This window comes from Lagopus muta, chromosome 26 (assembly GCF_023343835.1).
Source record: "Lagopus muta isolate bLagMut1 chromosome 26, bLagMut1 primary, whole genome shotgun sequence".
Taxonomy (NCBI): domain Eukaryota; kingdom Metazoa; phylum Chordata; class Aves; order Galliformes; family Phasianidae; genus Lagopus; species Lagopus muta.
In genome coordinates this window covers 4170940-4194578 of record NC_064458.1, presented here as the reverse complement: position 1 = coordinate 4194578, position 23639 = coordinate 4170940, and the positions used below count along the sequence as shown (strand labels likewise).

The 23639-nt window shown below is 51.4% G+C and overlaps 1 protein-coding gene across 2 annotated transcripts; it reads left to right on the top strand.

Annotated features, from left to right (window-relative positions):
• Window positions 1-1498: 1498 nt before the first annotated feature.
• On the top strand, window positions 1499-23194 carry TMPRSS9 (transmembrane serine protease 9). 2 transcript variants are annotated; one of them, XM_048927402.1, is made up of 20 exons: window positions 1499-2068; window positions 11145-11290; window positions 12112-12239; window positions 12583-12650; window positions 13043-13218; window positions 13908-13949; window positions 14290-14403; window positions 15276-15447; window positions 15644-15918; window positions 16043-16179; window positions 16771-17083; window positions 17613-17784; window positions 18626-18897; window positions 19570-19706; window positions 20227-20584; window positions 20665-20781; window positions 21033-21204; window positions 21486-21751; window positions 22226-22362; window positions 22824-23194. In XM_048927402.1, the coding sequence occupies exons 1-20, from the start codon at window positions 1902-1904 to the stop codon at window positions 22983-22985; spliced, it is 3531 nt and encodes a 1176-aa protein (XP_048783359.1). In that variant the 5' UTR covers window positions 1499-1901; the 3' UTR covers window positions 22986-23194. The 2 variants fall into 2 exon arrangements, with proteins under 2 accessions (XP_048783359.1, XP_048783360.1); XM_048927403.1 differs by lacking the exons at window positions 1499-2068; window positions 11145-11290 and adding an exon at window positions 11927-12012.
• Window positions 23195-23639: the final 445 nt, after the last annotated feature.

The following is a 23639-nucleotide window of genomic DNA, read 5'->3' as shown; positions in this document are numbered from 1 at the left end:
GTGCTTTTTCTTCTTTGCACTAAATGTGACAGAGTGCTTCTTATGATGTAAGACACCTTGAGCTGCTCACACATTGAAGTGCCCAAAGAAACCTGAGTTGAATATCCATACAAAACTCTTAAAACTTGTTTGTGGCCTTCTTGAGTCTTCTGTTCACATGCAGGACTCGAAACAAATCCTGAAACAGTCAACAGGAATCTCTCTCTTCCTGCTGCCAATTCTCCCCTAGTGGGATCGTGGTACAGACAGGACCAACCAGCTCTGGGGCTGTTCCAGTGATGGGAAGGGAAGGTGAGCACTAACAAACCCTCTGTTACTGCAAGTCTCTAAAGAATTAGAGGGCACGGCATGGAGGTATGGCACGAACAGGGTGGGTGTATTTCCACTCTACTCTTGTGTTCATGTTGTTGGTATGTCCCACTGAACCACAGGGGGTAGAAAGGACCTTGAGACTGAATGCAAGCCCCTGCTAAAGCAATTCCCTACAGTAGGTCACACAGGTAGGCGTCCAGATGGGTCTTGAATATCTCCAGAGAAGGAGAATTCATAACCCCTCTGGGCAGCCTGTTCCTGTGCTGCATCACCCTTACAGTAAAGACATTCTTGCACATGTTTGTGTGGCACTTCTGTGCTCAAGCTTTAGGCCATTACTCCTTGTTCTATTCTATTATATTCTTTTATTGTAATTCTATCATAATAGAATTATTCATAGAATTATAGAATTGTTTGAGTTTAAAGGGAACCTTAAAGGCCATCTTGTCTCACTTCCTGCACTGAGCAGAGACATTACAGCTCCTCAGCTGCCCAGAGCCCCTCCAGCCTGAGGAAAGAATGAAAAACTTGTGTGGCTTTAACATTTGTATCACTCTATCTGATGCATGCATAAGCAGGCACCAAGGACCTGCCCTGCGGGACTGTTTCTTCACCTGCAGGCCTTTTCTGTCAACTGTTCACCTGCCTTCCTCAATTTGCAAGAATCACCTCAGGGGTCTCTGGAAGGAAAGGCTGCATTCTCCAGCAGTGATACTCAACTGATGGAAGCACAGGAACCGGTTTGCAGAGATGCTGCCTGCCTGCAGGCTGTCCTCAGGGCCACTCTGAAACTCCCACTGCAGAGCTCCTGCACAACCACGTGAGGACCTTCACTCCATTGCCCAGTTGCAAACAGGTTTGTTGTCTCACACCATTGCATTTTCTTTGTACACGTGAGTAAGTGGGGACCCCCGGCCCACCCAGGGCCACGATGAATTGCACTGAGTGTGCATGAACGGCCCTGATCCTCAGCTACACCACAGCTGTACCTAGAAGACAAAACTGAGTTTATATTTATACTCCACTGATGCCCAGGTTGTTTTCTGTCTCCCTTCTGCTTTTCAGTTATCGCAGCATCATAAAATGGCTTGGGTTGGAAGGGACCTCAAGGATCATGAAGCTCCAATGCCCCTGCTGCAGGCAGGACCATCCATACCTAATCCTAGCCCAGGCTGCCCATCCAACCTGGCCTTGAACACCTCCAGGGATGGACGGGGCATCACAGCCTCTCTGGGCGGCCTGGTCAGAGCCTTACCAAAGCAATAGAACCAGGGCACACAGCCACTGAAGCCAACTGTGTTTCTCCCTATGCCATCAGCTTTCCCAGGGATTAGAATGAGAGGACTCGTCTTTGAAATCCTTTTATGTACGGCAGAGAAGAGGGACAGAGCGGGTTTGGGATCGGAGCGCCGTGCGGTGCTTTCTGTGCGTCGGACAGTGCCGTCCAGCGCCCGCGCGGTGTTACTGAACCTCGCCGAGCAGTTCTGGTTACCGGGACGAGCTCAGCCCTTCAGGCACCGCTTTTCCCTCCGTCCTTCTGCTGAAACTCTGCCGAATCGAAGAGAGCCGCAGAGCGAAGCACAGAAACCATGTCGCGGGCTCAGAGCTCGGATGTCCCCGCTCGAATTTCCAAACAGGAGGAGAATTTGCGCCTCGGGCCGGAGCCGGGCAGGAAAGCGGGTCCGCCCCCGGCACCGCCCCGACCTGCGGGCACGGCCGGGCAAACGCGGCGGCGGCGGTCGGAGCAGCACCGCAGGTGAGTCCGTGCCGTCCGAGCGGCCTCTGCCTTCCCTCGCGGGTACCATCCCCTCTCGAGGCGCGGCGCTGCCCGGTCCCGGTGCTGTCTGGTTTTGGTGATGCCCGGCTCTGGTTGTGCCCAGTCCTGGTAGGCTGCCTGGCCCTGGTGCTACCCAGACCTCATGCTGCCTGACCCTGGTACTGCCCGGTTCTGGTGCTGTTTGGTTCTGGTATTGCCTGGCGCTGGTACTGTCTGATCCCGCTGCTGCTTGCCTAGTACTGGCACTGCCTGGTTCTGGTACTACCTGGTCCTGGCTGCTTCCAGGTCCTGGTTCTGCCTGGTCCTGGTGCAGCAGCCTGGTACTGCTTGGTTCTGGTACCGACCAGTTCTGGTACTGCCCGGTTTTGGTGCTACCTGACCCTGGTACTATCCAGTCCTGGTAGTGCCTGGTTCTGGTACTGCTGCCTGGCATTGGTGCTTCTCCCCAGCCCTGGTGCTGCCCTGTCCTGGTACTCCTGCCCAGCTGTGATGGTGCTGCTGCCCAGCACTGGGCTCAGGCAGAGCTGGTGCCACTTGTTTCTGTACATCAAACCTTCTGTTAAGAACCAGAGATGCAAATAACTTCACTGCTTCCTATGTAGCCACTGCTGGCCCAATAGTTTTCCTTATTATGTGATCCTTTTGTGGCTTTAGTGCTGTTTTTTGTTTCGTTTGACTCTGAAGTGGCACTGTTGAGGTTTGGAGCGCTGCAAAAGTGGAACTGTGATTGTGGAGGAGGGTCAGCCCGTCTAGATGCCCATCCGAAGGAACAAAACTGTCTGTGGTAATGTGCTCAGCACTGAATCTGTGTGGGTTTGACACTTTTCTGCCAGAGGTCCTCCAAGGCGGTATCTCCTGGTTCAGCAGGGTGCTGCTCTGCTTGCCTCTGCAGTCACTGTGGGGCAGTGCATTTCGGATGGCTGCAGCTGAAGGAAGCGCTGTGAGTTAAGCTGGTGAGTTTTTCTTGCCCATTCATCAGCTGAGAAGTATCACATTATATAGCGCTCCTATTGTGAGAAGGACAAAAATGGAACTTCCTTGCTTACTGGATACTCCCAGAGCAAATTTAGTATTTACTATCTGCGCTGTGTGGTCACAGGAAGGCAGCCTTTGTTTCACCCCCTGACACATAGCTGGAAGTTCAAAAAGAGATTGCGGGTCCAGATCTGCCCAGTGCTCTCTCACCATGGGGGGAGCTCAGGGCTGAGGTCCCTGCAGTGGAAATGCTGTTAGAGCCTTTGTTAGCAGGATAATGGGAGAGCTGCGCTGCTCAGCCTGTCATGAGCTGAGCTGCAGAGCTGGCAGGCAGGAAGAGGATCTTCTTACTTGTAAATTGAGAGACATTAGAAGTCCGAAAGGGACAATAAACAAGGCCCGCACAGTGTCACTGCATTTGCTGAGAGCGGCTGAACCAGATGCACCTCCAAAGGGATGCTGCAAGGAGGCAGAGTACAGCAGCATTACTAATCCTGCTTTGAATCCTATGAACGGTGCACCCAGAGGTTTGTTAGCATGCAAGATGCTCACAGTAACAGGCAGACAATACTGGGGGCATTTTGCTGATTTACATGAGCAGAAAAGAGGTTTCTCAGCTCTGGTCTTATTGCCTGCTGGGAGATGGAGGGCATTTCAACTGGCAGGAGGCAGGGCTGGACTCACAGCTGCAGCACAGCCCCCTAAAGGAGAGCCCATGGAGATGGGGGGTCATACCCAGCTCTGCACGTGCATGTTGCAGAAGTTGGAGGTGGGGTAAAGCAAAAGGCTGAAGCACTATAGTCAGTTGGTTCAGGAAACTGCTTTGGTGGCAGGAGATGCTTGTTGCACATGAAACATAAAGGCCAGGTCTGCCAGAACCAGCTTGGCTGTGACACATGTGGACATTCTGTCTTTGCTCATTAAGCACTTCTTGATCTGCAGCCACCAAGCAGCTTTGTTGTTTCTGTGTGTGTTCTACCTGCTGTCTCCTCTCCTCTGCTCCAGCTCATGGTTTGCTGGTATGATTAGTATTTTGGCAGCAGTGATTTGGAGCTGAACTGAACTCACCCAGTGGGGCACACTGCAGTTTGATTTTCCCTTTTATGTTTTCTCCTTCCAAAGAGAGGTGGTTCTGCTTCCACAACGAAATACCACAAGTCTTACCACAGTGATAAATCATCGGTCCTTTGCTCACCCTTCACCAAATGCTCACTCCTTCCCAAGGCTGCAGGTGGATTTTTTGCTGAGCTTGTTGTCCCCTAGTCAAGTCACATATTTCTCATACCAAAGGCTCTGTCTGGGAGGCATGGCCTTAGACCACAAGGCATTGTGACAACCTGAGATCTCAGCAGTGCTCGGTATTGCTGTGCTGAGATCTCAGGCTACTCTGTGATAGTCCCAACCGACTGGGGATAATGCCAGGTAATGTTTTATTACCTTCTTCAAAAGGTTGGAGCACACTGGCTTTTTTTTATGACTGTAGCGGTAGAATAAAGCATCCAAATATGCAACACAAAGACTCCAGTCTGGACCTTGCCATCCAGGGACATCAGGTTGGATATGAGGAAAAAATTTCTTCTCTAGAAGAGTGGTCAGGTGCTGGAATGGGCTGCCCAGGGAGTGATGGAGTCTCCATCCCTGGAGGTGTTCAAGGAGCGCCTGGATGTGGTACTGAGGGACATGGGTTAGTGAGGATATGTTGGTGGTAGGTGGATGGTTGGACTGGGTGATCTCGGAGGTCTTTTCCAACCTTGGTGACTCTATGATTCTATGATAAGGGTTTTCTAGCATTCGTTATCTGCTGCAGACTGAATTAAATTGACTGCTGAGGACACATTTCATGCTGTTCCTTCCCTGTGTCTTTTTCCTTCCTCCTTTTCAAGGAGAGAGGCTTGGCTCCCCTCGTGGTGCTGCTCAGGGATGCTCTGTGGTAGACAGCAACAGAGAAAGATGGGGAGCAGGAGGGAGCCTGGGGCAAAGCAGTGTGAGGTACGTGAGTGAGCATTCCTGTTTTGAAGGGGGGAGACTAAATGTAGAGTGGAGAGGACTGAGAAGATGGGAGGAAAGACCTGAGGAGGTGGGTGAAAGGCATCAGCAGTGATCAAAGAGACATCAGTCCTTGTGGCAGAGATAGCCATCAGCACAATGGAAGGTCACCATCACGTCTCCACCTCAGGTGCTTTCACATTTTGCAAGAGCTGGCGTTAGTGATTTTTTCCAATGAGAAGGAATTCTAACTGCTCACAATGTATATTCTGACAAGAATCCGTAAATGTGCGTTTTCTTCTCAACATTCCCACCACAAACTCATGGTCCTCTGAGAGTTAACGCTCCTCTGCCCCTCAAGATTTGCTTGTTGCTGCTCTGTTTTTATGCAGAGATGTTGTTGAACTGCATAGCTCCTTGCTGCTCCTCTCCTTCATGTATGTACAGCTGATCCTTATCTTGCAGCAGTGAGAAATGTCCACCCTCTGCTATGCTCTTGCAATATGGACCTACTGTTTACAAGTCATCATCATCTCATCTTTTTCTCTCTTCTGGCTTAAACTGTTGATAGGAATATAGGTTACTAGAACTGAATATAATATGAGATTCCACCTCTCCTTTGTTCATTAGTGCTGTCCCACTTATTGGAAAAATATTCTACCAAAAGCATAACTTAAACCTTGAGGGGAAAAAAAAAGCATGCAGTAATAACAAGTTCAGATGTCAGAGAAACAACCAGCAACCTGTCCTTCTCTTTGGACAAAGAGATTTTTGACATATCTGTTTTTAGCTCAATGTCTTTCCTCATGTGCTGTGCCAGCCCCACTTTCAGTTAAGGAATTACCTACAGGAGCACCACTGCTGCACTTCTTCCCTCCCCATAACCCTTCCAGAGCATCAGGAATGACCGAATCATACAAAGATTCAGGACAGAGATATGGAATAATTATTACAAAATCAGAGAGACACTGAATCAAGGAGGACACCATACACAAGAGAAAAGCCCCTGGATGCTCCTGGGAGAAGTGCTGATGCTGATTCCTGTCCTTGTCTCCCTTCTGATTCAGCAGTAGCTTCTTCTGAAGTTTAGTTTCAGCCAAGGGACAAACTGACAAGCTTCCTTTCAACATCCCTCTTGCCTGCTTCTTCCCCATCATCAGAGGTGGCAGAGGTGCATTGGAGCCCTCACACAGCTCTGTGTGTCCATGATTTCTCGAGGAGGCACAACATGGAAGGACACATGCAGGTCAGCACGGCACCGGAGCAGCCAGGTAGAAAGGCAGATGCCATGGTATCACACATCTCATGCAGTCTTTTTCTGAGATTTTGTCCATCCCACCAAGATGTACTGCGAGAATTTCTGCCAACAGTTAATTTGGGAGAGCTCAGTAACACCTGTCCTTAATTGTCAAAGACAATTAATTCTCTTAGGGAACGTGAGTACTAGAATGCCTGCAGCCCTACCTTGATAGATATGGACTGGTCCATGAAAGGCAGAAGCCTTTCATGAAGGAGAACTCATGTGCCACAATGAACAACCCTTCGATTATCATTCCCCCAGGCCATACAGGTGGGTGATGCTGCTGTTCTTATGCTAATGTCAAGCACTGGAATGGGCTGGGCTGCCCAGGGAGGTGAAGAAATGTGGACAGGTGGACCTGGCACTGAGGGATGGTTTCATGATGAGGCTTGGTAGCTCAGGTTGATGGTTGGAATTAATGATCTTCAAGGTCTTTTCCAACCTAGCTGACTGCATGGCTCCAAACCACAGGGCCAAAGTGGACATGTGGTCTAATTGGCTGCACACCTAATTCTACTCAATTGATCTCTGCCCAAGGAGTAGAATGTGCCCAGCATCACAGCCTGGGGTGGATTTGGGGAGATTCGTTCTTGCTGAGTTAGTCAGCACACATGGAGCATCACCAGGGAGGCTGTGCTGGGAAAAGCTGCAGCCAGTTGGTCCGGTCGCTCATCACCCACCAGCACTCCACTCACTGTTCTGTGATGTTCAGCTTCCATCCTCCAGGAGCTGCATGGTCTTTCACAGCAGCCATGTGGAGTCCAAGGCTGCAGGTAGGAAGGGCATAAAATTCTTCACATTTTCATTTCACCAGTAGTTGTCTTTCAACTCACACCGCTTGCTGAGAAGAAAATAAGCTTGCCTTGTGCTACAAGGGAGAGCAAAGAAGACGTGTTTTTATTGTTCTGCTAAGCATCTCTGATGCCACTGCTCTACCTTTGAAGGCCACTGGTGACCTTTCTTGCTCTGGTCAGCACATCTGGATTGCATTTTTGAGCTTCCACATTCAGCATACAGCAAGGCAGGCAGTGACTCCAAAGCCTGTTGAAGGAGCAGAGAAGGGCCTGCTCATCTGTATGCATTTAGGTCACAGGGACCACTGGAAAAAATGTCTCTTACCTGCCTCCTCTTAGCAAGAGCTGAATTGTCAAATGGAGATATTGTTAACGAAACACAGGGCCCAGAGCACCTATCTCTGCCAGGCTCTGTTACAGCTGAAAAAGAATATTTGGAGGTCTGTTAGAAAAAAAAAAAAAAGAGGCATCTTGGATAGACTCCCTTCCTCTCCCCTTTCTCTGTCTCTTGCCTCACAAAGAAGTGGCCTTTTAAAATCTCTTATCTGGAAGCTTCAGTTTAAAGAGCCGCTGATGCCTCTTGGAAAACACTGAAAAGCGCTTCAGAAACAGTTCTGCTGCTCCCTGTGTCCTGCCTGCCTTTCCCCCCTCTTTTTTTCTTTCATTTTGAGATAGATTTACATTAGAAAAGGCTGCTCCTTAGCAGCTTCCTGGTCTCAGTCAGATTCATAGCAGCCGTGATGCCTGCTGTTGTAGCGCTCATGCTGGACCATGCACAGCATCTCTTGGACCAACAGGGAATGGCTCCTGCCCAGCTGGGTGAGCCCTCCTTGGCATGCCGGAATGTGGGAGTGAGGAGGAGGGAAAAGTCCTTGAAGTTGTCAGAATTTGCCTTAACAAGCCTTTTGGGCACCTGGCATTTCCCAGAAGCCAGAGGTCGCGTCCTTAAAAGGCAAAGCAAAGCAGAACAAACCACCACCACCGAAAGAACTGCTCCAAAGCCAACAAACTTTGGCTGGGAATACCAACCTTCCCTGTATTTCCAAGACTTCCATGTATTTCAACTGTCTCCACCAAATTGTCCTGGACTTCATGTGCCAGTCTGCAGGGAAGGGATGTGTGTCTTCTTCCTCTCTGTGGGTAAGGAAAGATCCCCAGGCTGATTGCTGATGACCAACCATAGGCTGAGTGCTGACAGAAGGTGGTAACTGCCCTGCAGTTCTGTGATCACATTTAGACAACCTTACACTGAGCACCTTCAATGCATGAATGGCACTGACAGTGACTGGTGTAAGTAAAAGAAACTCAGCGCGGCTGGCTTTGGAGAGCTGCTATGAGGTTCTTCATCAGGAGAAGCAGCAGTCCACCTGGAAGACTATTGAGATTAGTGCAATCTCTTTCTTCACCAGTTTTGAAACCCTTCCTTGGTCACTCTGTAAGGACATTATACAACAGGAATGGGCAAACAGCAGTTGATTACGAGTTACTGCGCACTCCCAGCTCTCACTATGAGGATACGTGTGACTGACCATCACCCTCGGTGCCATATCCCCCCGTGACAGCCTCTGCTTGCCGGGCAGGTGAGAGATGCAGGAAGGTCCCTCTCATTTCTCTTTGGAGCAGATAGTTGTTAATACTGCTGTGCTACAATCAGCAACCAGCAGATCACGACAGATGGTAACAAGTGCAGTGAGTACAAATCTAACACAAGAAGCAAAGGGGTGACAGTAACCAGAACATGACAGGCTCTGGTGAACGGGACAGGGCGATGATAGTACTGAAGTGATGGTGGCATTCAGTTAAAAATGAGATGATGATGTGATGAAGAGGTTGGGGATGGATATTTGTGTCCAGGCTAGGTGTGAGAGAAGAAGGGAATATTGTTCATTCATAGTGGGGTCGTGATGATTGGTAACATATTGGGAGTGATATTCCTGGCAGGTATCAGCAGTTCCTGACCGAGGGGAGATGGTGGTCAGTAGCCAGTGGGTGGAAACAGACAGAAGAGATGGAGAGAGAACTTTAGCAGTGAGGGGAGCAGTGGGTGGGGGGGAATTTGTCCTGGTTGATAGCTGTCATTTTCACCAAGAAACAAGATATGAACTCATGCCATTCAGTACCACCCAAGAAACAAGATATGAACTCATGCCATTCAGTACCACCCAAGAAACAAGATATGAACTCATGCTAATGGAATACAAGGAAATTGCAATGAATCCAGATTTGAGGAATAAGTAAGGGTAATTAATACATTATTGGCCCAAAGAGAAACAGAGAATGGGATGGAGAAAGCTCTGAGCCACGTCAGGGACCTGGCTTTGCCTCCCCTTCTCAGAAAAGCAGAAAATATTATTCTTGAGCTCAAGGTTTTCTTGTAAACGTGTGGGATCCCAGCACTGGTGGTTGCCTTGCAGCAGGGCAGCAGCTCCTGGCCTGAGGAAGGTGAGTCTCTACCAAAAACATCCAGTCCTCCACCTCTTCCCTAACAGCCTGGCAGGTTTCCCTGTTGCCAATCAGGAATGAAATGCAGGCAAACATTTCTCCATCACTGCCCATCATTCCTACCCTTGGCTGTGTTCATTTATGTCAGCAGGTATTTCATGAATATTTCATCAAGTTTTGGACTCTTCTCCAGTTTCCCTTTCCTTCCAAATGCATCTGTGTAGGCAAGACCTCCCACATCCCACTTCCATGCTACCCCATGCAACACTTCACACTTCTGTGAATCCTCCAGTGTTCTTGGCATTGCATTTACCTCAGTTTCTCTCTGCTCTTGTCAGCGATCTGCATTAAAGCAACAAAGACTCCTCCAGGGACACGCAGCAACATCTCCTTCCCACCAGAACGTGCTCCAAGGTTCCCAGTATCTATAAGCAGTTCTCTTATTGTGTTCCATCAGGGAGGGCTGGGCTCAATTGGGGCACACTGCTCCTCAGCCTTGCCCAGGGCCATTCCCTAGCACTTCTCTCTCACCAGTTCCCAAACAGAGGAATGTTTCCCCCAGGTGGCTGTATGTCCCACACCTGCTGGCAGGACACAGCTCTCTGCATTGCAAGGCAGGCCCTGTTTGTGACCTCCAGCATTGCTGGAAGAGCAAAAGCTGATGGTGCATTTGCTGGGGCAGTCACACACCTTAGAAAAGCTGGAAGAGCAAAGTCAGCCTCCACCCAGGAAAAAAAAAGCAGCCACAGGCTTGGCCAGACCACCTCCCTGTGCAGCTCCCTTGTGATGCTGTCACTCAGCCCGAGCTCTCCTTGCAGACCTGCAACCCAAGCATTTGATATATGTTTTTTTCCTGCGCTCCTAATTGCTCATTCTTGGGCCAGTGGAGAGACAAGATTCTGAAGGGCTTTCTCCTGTTGTTTATGGATTCATTGCAATCCGTGAAATCAAAGTTCGAACTCAGTGCTGAGAATTTGAGAGTGTACTTCTAGCAAAAGCACATCATTCAGAAAAGGCTGAGCTGAGCTTGCTTTGCTGTTATGATACTTAGAAGAGTTCTGGGCACTTCAGTGATAAGAATGCCTCTGCAGATTCAGCAGCTATGGGGCTTCAGGACTGGGATACACACACTCTCCAAACTACCTAAAGCTAATACTTTCCCCAGCAGGACAGAAGAGCACAGGGGAGGAAACAACCTTCCTTCCCTGGATCCAGGGCTGTCAGTTATCCCTGCATCTGCTCTGCATTCTGATAGCATTGTGAGAAATTCGTATGGCTGCTACTTCCAGGCGTATCTCTTGCTATGAGCTGGCATCCCCATTCATCCTGGCATTGTAGGAGCTAGGACCCTGAAAACCTGCTGCTAAATCAGGGCTGGGAACTGCCTGCTGAAAAAAAACTTGATGGCAGCCTGAGGATGGGATGCCATGGCTGGGATGCAGCACATCCAGTCCTTTTATCTCCTGTGCTCCTGTACTGGTGGGAGCTCCATGGGTCACCTCAGCTGCTAGCTCACGTTTCACCCCAAACACGTCATTTTCTTCCTCTTTATTTGCAGAGGTCATCCTCAGAGCTGCTCAGAAGGCATGGACCAAATAAAGCCGGTGCTGGGCAGAAGGGGACCGAGGGCCAGCTGCTGGAAGGTGACCATCATTGCCACTGTAGTGGGCAGTGTGACAGCTCTCTACCTGGGGATCCTGCTGGGTGAGTGCATAGCCAGGCGTGTCCATCTGCTCCAAAAGAATAATGGTCTGCACAGCTCACAGCAACGGTTCCCATACCAGAAACCCTCAAAAGTGTTCTTCTGAGGACAGAATATCACCAGCACTCCCCATTTACTCACCCAAGCTGCAGAGGCTGTTGTCACCCCTTATTTTGAGTGACTTCCTTACTGTCGCATGTGATTTCTTCCCTTCTCATCCTTCTCAGCAACTTTCCAAATCTCTAGTTGCTTCCTCAGCCATCTGCTGCCTCATCCCCTTGCAGCCACTGATGGTCCCACTCCAGCACATAACCATCTCTTTGTCTCACCTGCCTCTGGTGCCTCTGGTGTACCATGGCCAGATGCTACGTCAGCTCAGCACCCCACTGTGTCCAGCCTGATCTACCTTGAGGCAGATCCCACAAGTACATCCCTGCTGCATGGTGCCACTTTCTGAGCTGCTTTGATAATGAGCACACCTTTCCCAGTCTGTTCCTGCAGGGATGGGGCCAGCCAGGGATCGCCCTGCAAGGCTGTAGCCATCTATTTGGGAACTGTTGTTTAAGGCTTGATAGAAATCTACAGTTTTAATGTTCAGATTGACTGTTAATTCAGATTTCTCTTCTTGTACATGTGTGGGTTACCCTGCATGGCCACATGGCACCTCCAAAGCACTGCAGGAACAGATAAGCTACTGAAACTAGGGAGGCCTCAATGGCACGAGGTAACCTATGTTCCAAAGCAGAGGAGGGTTGAGCTCAGCCGCAGCCCAGACCTCTGTGAGCCATTTGTGCCTCTGACACACAGCTTCCCTCTCTGGCAGCCTGTCATCCCGCAGCAGAGACCAGCTTTGAGCACACTGTGGAGCTGCGAGGGATCACGTTCAACAGCAGCTTGCAGGCAGAGAACTCAGACTATTACCGGGTGCTGACGCCCGCCCTTGAGAGGCTGGTGAGTTGAGCAGCTCTGCACCCTGCGCTCGAGGTGGGGGCTGCTGGGTATCCTGGGCCCTATTCCTGCTGAGGAAAGCCTGCAGTGCTTCCCTGAGGTCCAGCTCAGCAGAACGTGGAGGAAAAGCCAAAAGAGGGGGGGGAATGCGAGCATCTCTTGATCATCAGGGTGGGAGCAGGGTGACACGTGCTGAGATGAGCTGGACTCAGGTGCTCCTGCTGCCTGCAGAGATGAGAAGATGCTGCAGTTAGCTCCGGCTCCCTGAACATTCTAGACCAGTCAGGCCCACCTCCGTAGGGTTTTCTGCCCGGTGAGAGTGTGACCATCCTTCTTTGCTTTGCAGTTTCTGTCCAGTTTCCAGGACTCCCAGCTGGACTGGAGCTGCACTGGTTGCACCATCCTGGACTACAGGTGAGCGTTTTCAGGGCGTTCTGATGAGCTCCACTATGAAACACACAGCTGTGCTCTTATTCTAAACTAGCAAAGACAGAAACAGTTTTTAAGTTGAGGCTGGAGTTTTTTGGAGGGGAGGAAGGATTGCAGCGATGTTATGCCTTCTATAATTTGGAAATGTAGTCAGAAAAGGAAAGGGAAATGGCATGTTCAACCAAAGCTGGACTCTGGGGCAAAGAAGAAAATGCAAATGACCGTTTTGATCCAGAGCAAACCTTCAGGGGCACCTGAGCCTGAAATTAAGCATTAGTTTTGTTTCCCTCGTGCTCCCCGTAGGCAGGAAGCCTAAGAAGCTGTCCCTTCTACCACTGATGGAGCCAAATGTGCTCAGGAATTCTGTCTTCCAGCAGGAGTGGGAACTCGAGTGTCATCGTCCGTTTCCGCCTCCGCTTCGCCCCGCAGGACTCCCAGCCCCTCAGCTCTGCCACAGAGGAGGACGCACTCCGACAAGGGCTGGCGGCCGCGCTGCAGGAGCAGGGCCTCTCCCTGGCCGCCTTTGGGACGATATCCTCAGCTTCTCTCACAGGTCTGCTCCTCCTGTAACCATGGGGCAGGCAGAGCAAGGCAGCCTGGGCTGCTAGCAGCACTGCTTGCACCAGCAAAACCACCAGGCGGGGTCTCAAACAGCCATACTGGCTCAGGGCTGGACACCCAGTGGAGGCTTCGTGCCCAGCAGCAATGTAAATTGTTCCCTGAAACCATCCGACTAGAAATTCTCCTTTGCTAACTGTAGTCACGTGTGATCGTGGGCCTTTGAAAAGAAATGTGCCTGGGAAATGTGAAGCTGTGGCTCCCCTGCAGTCCCCTCCGCGTTCACTGCAGTGATGGAAGCAGCCCAAATGGAACAGCTTTTTGCAGCTTCCACCTTGAAAGCTTTTCCTGGGATGCAGCTTGCTGCCACAGCTGCTGGGAGTTGTTCCCTACAGCTGCTGTCACCCCAAAACCCTGCTGGGCTGTAGAGAGCTCCTTCCTCCCCATGCCTTGTGCCCCTCATGGAGCAAAGTGGAGAGGGTCTGCAGGAGGTGAACGGGGCTGGGAGCTCATTGCAGAGCTCCTGCAGACCATGGGATGGGGAAAGTGGTGGCCAGGCAGGCTGGAGGTGAAGCAGAGCCTCTGCCTGCACTGCTTGGGAGCAGCAGTAATGAGAGTACACAGCTCCTGTGCCCCCCACTGGAGACCTCCTCGCTGAGCCCCACTTCTTCAATTCTTTTACAGCTCCCAGTGATGTTTCTCCATACAGACCAGGACTGAAAGCAGGTAAGAGCCGGGCAGCAGGAAGAGCTGTGTACCTTTCTGAGCGAGTGCTCATCAGTGCAGCAATGTGTCCCAGTTCCCCTCCAGCCTCCTCCTCTCCAGCACTCTGCCTGCCGATACAAAATGTGTTTGCGCCCCATTTTATTCACCACACAGTGACCCAGGGCTGTGCTCCCCTGCTCCCCATGGAAGTTCAGCAAGAGCTGCAGCTCAGCTGCTGGCTCCATCATCTGGGGACGCAAGCAATGCTGGCTGAGTGTGGTGATGGCCCCTGGTGGGGTTGGGGGGCAGCTGCTGGGAGGTCTGCAGAAGACACAAGTGACCCGAGCCTTGCTGTCCCCAGGGAGCTGCCCTGGTGACATGTTCATGTGCCACAACACTCAGTGTGTGTGGAAGGAAAACCCTGAATGTGACGGCCGGAAGGACTGCGCTGACGCCTCTGATGAAAAGGGCTGCGGTGAGTGTCCTGCAGCAGGACTGCTGGGGATGGGGATGGGCCCCAACCCACCACTGCAGCCTCTGACCGGTAGACTTCTAGCAGTAGGTTATGGGACGGCACAGCTTGTCAGACAAGTTGTCTGCATCAAAAGGTTGCACCCTAGAAATGTGCTGGTCCTATTACCAACAGCAAAGGGACATGACAGCGTTGGGGTAGAATGTCATATTCCCACGGGCCAGTGAATCCGATGAGCCCAAACTGCAGACATTCAATGGCAGCACCCTAGGAAGCCTGAGCCACAAGGGCATGCCCAGCCCTATCTCCACACACCCAGTGGTGTGGAGCTGAGCTACTTTGTGCCTTCAGGATCACACCTGACTCCTGGTGTGCTCACACATTTCCTTGGCTGAAAGACTTTGGTAAAGGGAGCACATTCTGCAGGCATCTCCCACAGCCACTGCTGGAGAAAGGGAGCCTCTCCCATTCCCCTGCAGTGCTACTGCTCCCCTGTGCACACCCAGGATGACCTATAGGTGTTGCAGGTCCAGCAACCTGCCCACACCTTCCTGGTCTACAGTGTGCTAGGCAGTCATCTCTGCATGACCATGGACTGCTGGAAGCAGCTCAGTATTGGCTGAGCTTGTGAAGCTAGAAGAGGTAATTCTCTCTGGATTTTTCTTGCTTGTAGGAGTTTCAGAGAGGGCCTTGTGGTGCGTCAGTGCTTTGCAGTGCCCTTTTCCAGATCTGTAGGTTAAAATCTGGTCTCTTGTGACATCCCTAGAAATGTTTGGTTCTTGAGTACGCGCACAAGCAGATTTTCCCACCTGCCCCAGGGAGTGCTTTGCCAGGGCACAGCTGGCACAATCCTGATGCTCTCTCATCTCTTTCAGACTGCGGGAGCCGCCCTGCCATGCAGACTGCCAGCAGGATAGTTGGAGGCACAGAGGCATCCAGAGGGGAGTTTCCCTGGCAAGTCAGCCTGCGAGAGAACAACGAGCACTTCTGCGGAGCTGCAATCCTCACGGACAAGTGGCTGGTGTCTGCTGCTCACTGCTTTACTGAGTAAGTCCCAGCTGTGCTAGCTTCCCAAATGCTGTTGAATCTTCTGGCCCAGACCCCCCACTGCACCACGCTGCTCCATCAAGCATCACGCTGCTAGCAGCCCACATCCCAGAGCAGACAGCAGGGCGTGCAGCAGCTGCAGAGTGCAGCAGGGCGATGCTGCAGGGCTGCACAGTCCCAGCTGTCTTTCTTCCAGGTTCCAGGACCCGGCCATGTGGGCAGCTTACGCAGGGACCACCTCCATCAGCGGTGCAGACAGCAGTGCAGTGAGAATGGGCATCGCCCGGATCATCCCTCACCCCTCCTACAACACCGACACGGCCGACTACGACGTGGCTGTGCTGGAGCTGAAGAGACCCGTGACCTTCACTAAGTACATCCAGCCCGTGTGCCTGCCACACGCTGGGCATCACTTCCCTACCAACAAGAAGTGCCTGATCTCTGGCTGGGGATACCTCAAGGAGGATTTCTGTAAGCAAATCATGGCATATGGCAAGGGAGGCAGCAGGGAAAGGCATGCAGAGGGGGTCTGCATGGCTCTTTGCACCAGCCAGGCTCTTTGCATGGAGCTCATGGCTGCATCTTTCCCGCTTAGTGGTGAAACCTGAGTTCCTGCAGAAGGCAACAGTAAAGCTGCTGGACCAGGCACTGTGCTCCAGCCTCTACAGCCATGCCCTCACAGATAGGATGCTGTGTGCTGGTTACCTGGAGGGAAAAATTGACTCCTGCCAGGTGAGCATTGCCCTGGGAAGGTGACACACATCCCTGCATGAGGCTTCTCCTTGCCAATATGCACCAAGTAGCACTTCCAAAAGCAGGATTCGACACCATGCTTGCAGCACCCCACTGAGTTTTGGGGCCATGCTTTGGATCCAGCCATGGGTCAGGGACTGCAAAAGAGGAAAAAATATGTTCTGTAGTGCTCAGTGCAGGGCACTGCTGTTAAGGGGATTCTTCAGCTGTTTAACTGCCTTCCTCTGCTTGCTGACTTGTAGTCACCATAGGACCAAGTTAAAAAAAAAAAAAACATGAAAAAGTTAGCATGGCCACCCTGGTTTGTGTATCATGCAGTGTCCACCCATCATCTGGCCCTTCAGGGTGGTTGGGCTTAGCCTTTAAGAGCAGTGGTTTAACAGCTCACTGAACCTGCAGCCTTAGATGTTATGGAGGATGTCCTTGTGCTCTTCTGGCAAGTCAAGAGCATAAGACTTAATAGCAGCTTAACAGCAGAACACGCTAAGAGCAGTGTAGGAGCTGCTTCACCCATCACTAGGCTGAAGCAAATCCATGGAGAAGAGTTCACCACCTGGGCTTCTCTTGCAGGGGGACTCTGGTGGGCCGCTGGTTTGCGAAGAACCATCTGGCAAGTTTTTCCTGGCAGGAATCGTGAGCTGGGGAATTGGATGTGCTGAAGCCAGGCGGCCGGGAGTTTACACACGTGTTACCAAACTGAGAGACTGGATCTTGGATGCTATTTCTCCCTTTCCCACCTCCATAACACGCACTGTTCCTCTAATACACTCCAGTACTAACAGTAACGTGGTCACCGCTGAAGAACTCAGCGCCACCACCAGCACAGCAGTCCCCACCTCTTCACCAGCTGCCAGCAAACCAGCAACTGCACCCAGAGCACAAGGTATGAACACCCAGGGGGTGGGAATGACCTCAGGAAGAGGAGTGGCTGGCACATGCGAATGCAAGGTCTGTTGTTCCACTGAGCTGGAATTCCCATCAGTAGTTGACCCACACAACCATTGTATGGCACTTGCTGCCTGCACAGCTGAGCATCACAGGCTCCTTCACCTGTGCAGCCAAACGGGCAGCTGTGTGCCCAGCACTGTCTGACACTGCGTAACTCCTGGATCACTCGCTTCTCTTTGCCACATGGATCTTCCCAGAAGTTCAAAATCAATAGCTGCAATCCAGTAGCAGCCATGCATTGACCCACTTAGGTTCCCTTTGGGAAGGAAGCATGACGTGTTAGCTCCAAGACGTGCACAGCCAGGGACCCCATGGGACCCCATGGTCAGCAGGCATGGGCAGCTGTCTCCCCCTTCAGCCCTAACCTGTCCCTGCTCAGACTTACTGTTTAGAGAGAGCCAAAGCCTCTGCTCACTTCTCTTCTGCTAGCAGTACTCATAGGTTGTGTTTTGGCTTTCACTCAGAGTGCGGAGGACGACCTGGCCTTTCTAAACCCAACAAGATTGTGGGAGGAACCGATGCTTCCAGAGGGGAGATCCCCTGGCAGGTCAGCCTGCAGGAAGACTCGATGCATTTCTGTGGGGCAACGATCATTGGGGACCGCTGGCTGCTGTCAGCTGCACACTGCTTCAATGAGTGAGTCCGTGCCTGCTGGTGCAGGTACAGATAGGAAAAACTGGCTGTAACATAGGAAATAAACACATAATGAGATTGGTTGGGTACTGAAATGGGCTGCCCAGGGAGGGGGTGGTCACCGTCCTGGGAGCTGTTCAAGAAACGTTCAGATGTTGCACTGGTTCAGTGGGCAGTATGGGTGGACAGGATGATCTCAGAGGTCTTTTCCAACCTTGGTGAGGCTGAGATTCTATAATCAGCTCTTAAAGAGAGTGGGGGCAGTTCATGCCTCCATTGGCGTGGCTATAGACGGCCTAGCACAGAGCATGGGTAGCAGCACAGTACAACAACAGTAAATCCTGAAAGCAAAACAGATGGGGGCATCAGCTGGGAGTTCCAGGAGGACCTCGTGTGCTAAACAGCTGGGCAAGAAAACAGAAAGTGAAACAAGCAGCTCTGCATCATTAAAAGTGGACCTTTTCACTGTATGAAGTGATGAATGTTTGAAGTTCACGTGGAGTTAAAAAATGAGAAAACAACTAGAAAAATTCTAATAGAAGCCATGCATCCAGAGATTTTGAGTATAAGCACCCTTTGTATGCTGCTGTAATCCTCAAGACGTTTTGGGGGGCTGGGAGAGGATCACCACACGTTTTCCTGCTCTTCAGCACACATCCCACAGGTGCCACTGCTGGAAGCAGAATTCTGGGGACACATTTGTGTGCTCTGGGCTTTGCTTTGGTAAAGTGAGGCTTCAAATACAAATCCTTTAATGCTGCCTGCAATTGAAACAGCCTGACAGCTCAGAATTAGGGATAGGTGTATGTGTGCAAGCGTATGTATTCAGACTGTGTATTTACAGGACAAATCCAGAAGAGATCGAAGCCTACATGGGAACGACATCACTAAATGGAACTGATGGGAGCGCAGTGAAAGTCAGCGTAACACGAGTGATCCCACATCCTCTCTTCAACCCCATCCTTCTGGACTTTGATGTAGCTGTACTTGAGCTGGCAAGACCACTTGTCTTCAACAAATACATCCAGCCCATCTGCCTCCCGCTCGCTGTGCAGAAGTTTCCTGTTGGCAAGAAATGCATAATTTCTGGGTGGGGAAACCTCCAAGAAGGGAATGGTAAGCAGTGATGTGTTATCAGTTGGTTTGCTCTGGAACAGAGACAGATTCAGCAGCAAAGCCTGTGTGACTGTGACCCTACATGAATATAGGGTAGGGGAGGTCAGGACCAAACAGAAACATGAGTAAGCAAGAAATAGGGCACACCTTAAACTGCAGTTATTTGGGAGCTGCCAGCAAACAAGGTAAGGGAGGTGGCTTGGCAGGAGCCAGGAGAACCCATCTGGCTCCCCTGAGTGGTTCTCTCATATTAAGCAAGAGTGGGGCACTGCCTTGGCAGCACTTGATGCAATAAGCTCAGTGTTGGCCTCATTGATGAGGCTCAGTCAAAATGATGTTCCAAGCAATGAGAAAGAGCTAGGAGCCCAATTCAGGGGGACGCCTTAGGGGGGCAATGTATGCTACCAGAGAAGCTCTGCTGCTCTCTACCAGCTGACAAGGAGCCCACCAACTGCCTAGACAACAGAAAGTGGCTGCCTGTGCCCAGTGGCCTGTATCCAGGCCCAAAACTGCACCCTGGGGTGAGCCAGGAGCTTCAGGGGCTGCCAGTAGGAGGGCAGTTCATGCAGGATGCAGCTCCTGTTTGGGACCGGAGCTTGCTTTTCTGAAGTGTTGGAAGCAGTCGTAGCTCCTGCTTCCCTCTGCTGCACTAATCCCTTGGTCTGCATTCAGTCACCATGTCTGAGAGCCTGCAGAAAGCTTCTGTGGGCATCATCGACCAGAAGACCTGCAACTTCCTCTACAACTTCTCCCTCACTGAGCGGATGATCTGCGCTGGTTTCCTGGAGGGGAAGATAGACTCATGCCAGGTAAGAGCCTGAGATTTCTCCACTCCTCTGCAGCTTGCTCCTGTGTTAACAGCCTCAGCATGGCATTGGGAAATATTTACCGAGCTTCCTATGTGTACCTTAGCTTAAAAGCACAGCCTGCTCTCCTGCAATTTTAAAAAAGCAAATGAAGGTCCTTCAAACTAAGCATGACTTAAACCATTTGGGCTGCCAGCAACCCTGGATGAAACAGTTTTCCTGTGGCAGCAGTACAAGAAGTGGTTGTTGTTCACTCCCCTCCACTTGCAGAAAGGTGCTGTCAGATGTTGGCATTCCTGGCAAACACTACTGCATAGCTTTGCAGCCAGGTTGAGCCATCAGCACCAGTTTAAGCCTCTGGGCAGTCAAGTCTTGCACACACAGTGCATGGGAACAGAGCCCCTCAGGGCTGGAAGGAGAATGAGAGGTTAGCTGACTTCTCCTGGTGTGGCTGAGGAGCAGTTCTGTGCACATCTGTGCTGGAGATGTGGGCTGAGCATCCATGACCTCGCTTCTTCCCCAGGGAGATTCAGGAGGGCCCTTGGCCTGCGAGGTCACCCCAGGTGTGTTCTATCTGGCTGGCATCGTGAGCTGGGGAATTGGATGTGCCCAGGCTAAGAAACCCGGCGTGTACTCCAGAATTACCAAACTCAACGACTGGATTCTGGATACCATCTCACAGTTTCCCAGTCCCAGCGCAGGCACTCCTTCCACTTCAGCCACCACCAGAACTACTGCAGACATCCTCATGCTCCATCCCAATACAACAGCTACGAGTCCCATCAGTGAAAGCACCCTGAGTGAGAAGACTGCCACCACCATGGAAGAACCCTCCACAGCTCTGAAATCCACTGAGGCTGCCAAGCCCACCCACGCTCCAGGTAACAGTCCAGTATCGGCAAATTCATCAAGACCTCCAGCCCTGGCACAGAGGGTGCTGAGTTGGGTTGTTGTCTTCCAGTGGTGCCTTGTACCATCCTCACCTTCAGGTGTTCCAGCAGCATCTGTATTGGTAAAGAAAATCCCGAATGTGACGGAATTGTTGACTGCAGCAATGGCTTTGATGAGAGCAATTGTGGTAAGCCCTGCTTTGCAGCCTCCTGCCCACTGTGCCACTAGGAGCTGGCACTCCAGCTCTGCGCGGCACCACAACTTGCCATCCGAGTGCCGTTACTTGGGCTACACATCCCTTGATGTGTGACAGCTCGGGTCACACATCCCCATGTGAGATAACGAGTTCCCAGATGTGTTGCACTGCAGGGGATAGGGAAGGAATATCCCTTATGCTTATGGTTATTTAAAACCATAGTGCCTCTTCTTTTGTCCCAGACTGCGGCTTAACCACTGCTTTGGCCTTCAGCAAGATCGTGGGTGGGAGCTCTGCAGCTCGAGGAGAATGGCCCTGGCAAGTCAGTCTCATGCTTCGGCAGAAGGAGCACAAGTGTGGGGCTGTCCTCATTGCCGACAAGTGGCTGCTCTCTGCAGCTCACTGCTTTGATATGTAAGTCTGAGATGGCCCTCAGCCTCCCTCCCACCTGCCCTTCCCTTTCCTCGTGGTCGGGATGCTGTGCCTCACTGGAAGCACACACTGCCTGTTAGAGATGAGCCCCTCCGGGTAAGCATGAAGAGGAGTGAGCGGAGCAAAGCGTGGGTGCACTGCAGTGTGATGGAGATGAGCTGTGGCCTCACAGTGTGTGGCTGTGGTGCATCCCAGCCCTACGGATGCAGGAGCAGCACTCCTTGCTAGCCATGCTAACAGCCAGCTCTGCTGTCTTTCTGCAGTTACAGTGACCCCAAAATGTGGGTGGCCTTTCTAGGAACACCCTTCCTGAATGGCAACGATGGCAAAATGGAGAAAATATTCCGTATCTACAAGCACCCTTTTTACAATGTCTACAGCCTGGACTATGACGTGGCACTGCTGGAGCTGAGCATGCCTGTCAGGTTCAGCAGCACCATCAAACCCATTTGTCTCCCAGACAACTCGCACATCTTCCAGGAAGGAGCCAGGTGCTTCATCACAGGCTGGGGCTCCACCAAGGAAGGAGGTACTGCCTGGCAGGGCTCCTTCACACACCCATGATGGCCCTGTTAAGTGCCACCCACCCTGCAGGCCCCACTGCATTTCCCATCCCTCTGCCCCAAATATTCCACATAACCCATACCCTGTAGGGGATACCTCTGCCCCCCACAGGCTGTACCCATCCATCTGGTTACACCTCCCAAGCTTTCTAACAGCAGCCATGGCATTCCCCATCCTTCCAGCTGCTCCAGCTATGCTCCTGCAGTGCAAGGACTGCTTTGATCCCATTTCTATTCAGTCGGCTGAACTGCCTGACAAACAATAGCCCAAAAGGACCTTCCTGTGCTTCCTGTGCTGGGGAGGAACCAGGCTTGGGTCACCTTCCAGTGCAGGTCTCTCCCTCTAGCACATGAGTAAATGTACAGGGACCCTACTCCTACACATGCTTCTATTTCTTGTGAGCTCTGCACCAAGCTAACAGTGATATTTGCCTCCTCAGGCCTCATGACAAAGCATCTGCAAAAAGCAGCAGTGAATGTGATTGGAGACCAGGACTGCAAAAAGTTCTATCCTGTCCAGATCAGCAGCAGGATGGTGTGTGCTGGATTCCCACAGGGTACCGTCGACAGCTGCTCAGTGAGTGTGAGAGCAGCAAATGGTGCTGTGGAATGGAGCAAACTCATGCAAAGTCCCCACGTGCTTTAGGAGGGCCATGCCCTGCCCCCAGCTCAGCTGTCCATCCCACCACCTCCTCTTACCATCACCTCATCCGAGTCCACCCCACACATGCTGTGTTTTCTGTGTTCCACCTACCTGGGACAGCTCAGGGATACACACAGAGGTAACACCAAACAGGATGCCACAAGGGTACCACAGGCCCCTTTCACAACCCTGCTGCACCTCTGGAAATGTCTCAGAGTCCCAGTCTCTGTGCATACAAATGCATCACTGAGCAGCCCTCTGGGCTCCAGCAGAGGCAGGTAATGGGACAGTGTATGTTCCTGCACCCTAGACAACACAATCATCTCCAGGCTGGGGGCTGGGTTGACTTGGTTGTCTTCTTGGCTTGATACAGGACACTTTTCCTCTCTCTGCAGGGTGATGCAGGTGGGCCCCTGGCATGTAAAGAACCCTCAGGACGGTGGTTTCTAGCAGGAATCACAAGCTGGGGCTATGGCTGTGCCAGGCCATACTTTCCTGGGGTCTACACCAAAGTCACGGCAGTGCAAGGCTGGATTGCGCAGAACCTCAAGCTCTGAAGCTGAATTTCACCACTCAGGGAAGGTGACAAATGAGAGTAATAATTTCCAGGGGACACACCGACCCCACCGCCACTACTGTACACTTTTTGGATGCTGCAAAGGGGTGAAGATGGTCTGCGAGTACTCAGCAAATGCTCGTGTGGTGTGACTCACTGCAGTCATTGACACTGGGTTATTTGATAACTGCTTTGCTTAGAAAGATGCAATTCTAGACTTTTTTTTTTTCTATAAATAAATGAGACCTGTCCCATCTTCAGACATGGCCAACATCCTGTGCATTAACACCTGGCCTTCCGAGCCGGAGGGGTGACACAAACACCTGCCAGAAAGTCACAGCATGTAGGTAAGCTCTGTCTGCACTGCCATCCCAAAGTCACTCTAGGAGACAAATGGACTCGGTTGCAGCCCTGAGTTATGCCCCTGCAAAGCATCAGCACCTCACTGCTGGGATGGTGATGTTGTGCAGTGGATTATGGAAAGCTGTAAGTGGCTGTTTACATAAGTGGATGGTGATAGGACAAGGGGGAATGGCTTTAAACTGAGACAGGGCAGGTTTAGGTTGGATATTAGGAGGAGGTTTTTCACCCAGAGGGTGGTGACACACAAGAACAGGTTGCCTAAGGAGGCTGTGGATGCCCCATCCCTGCAGGC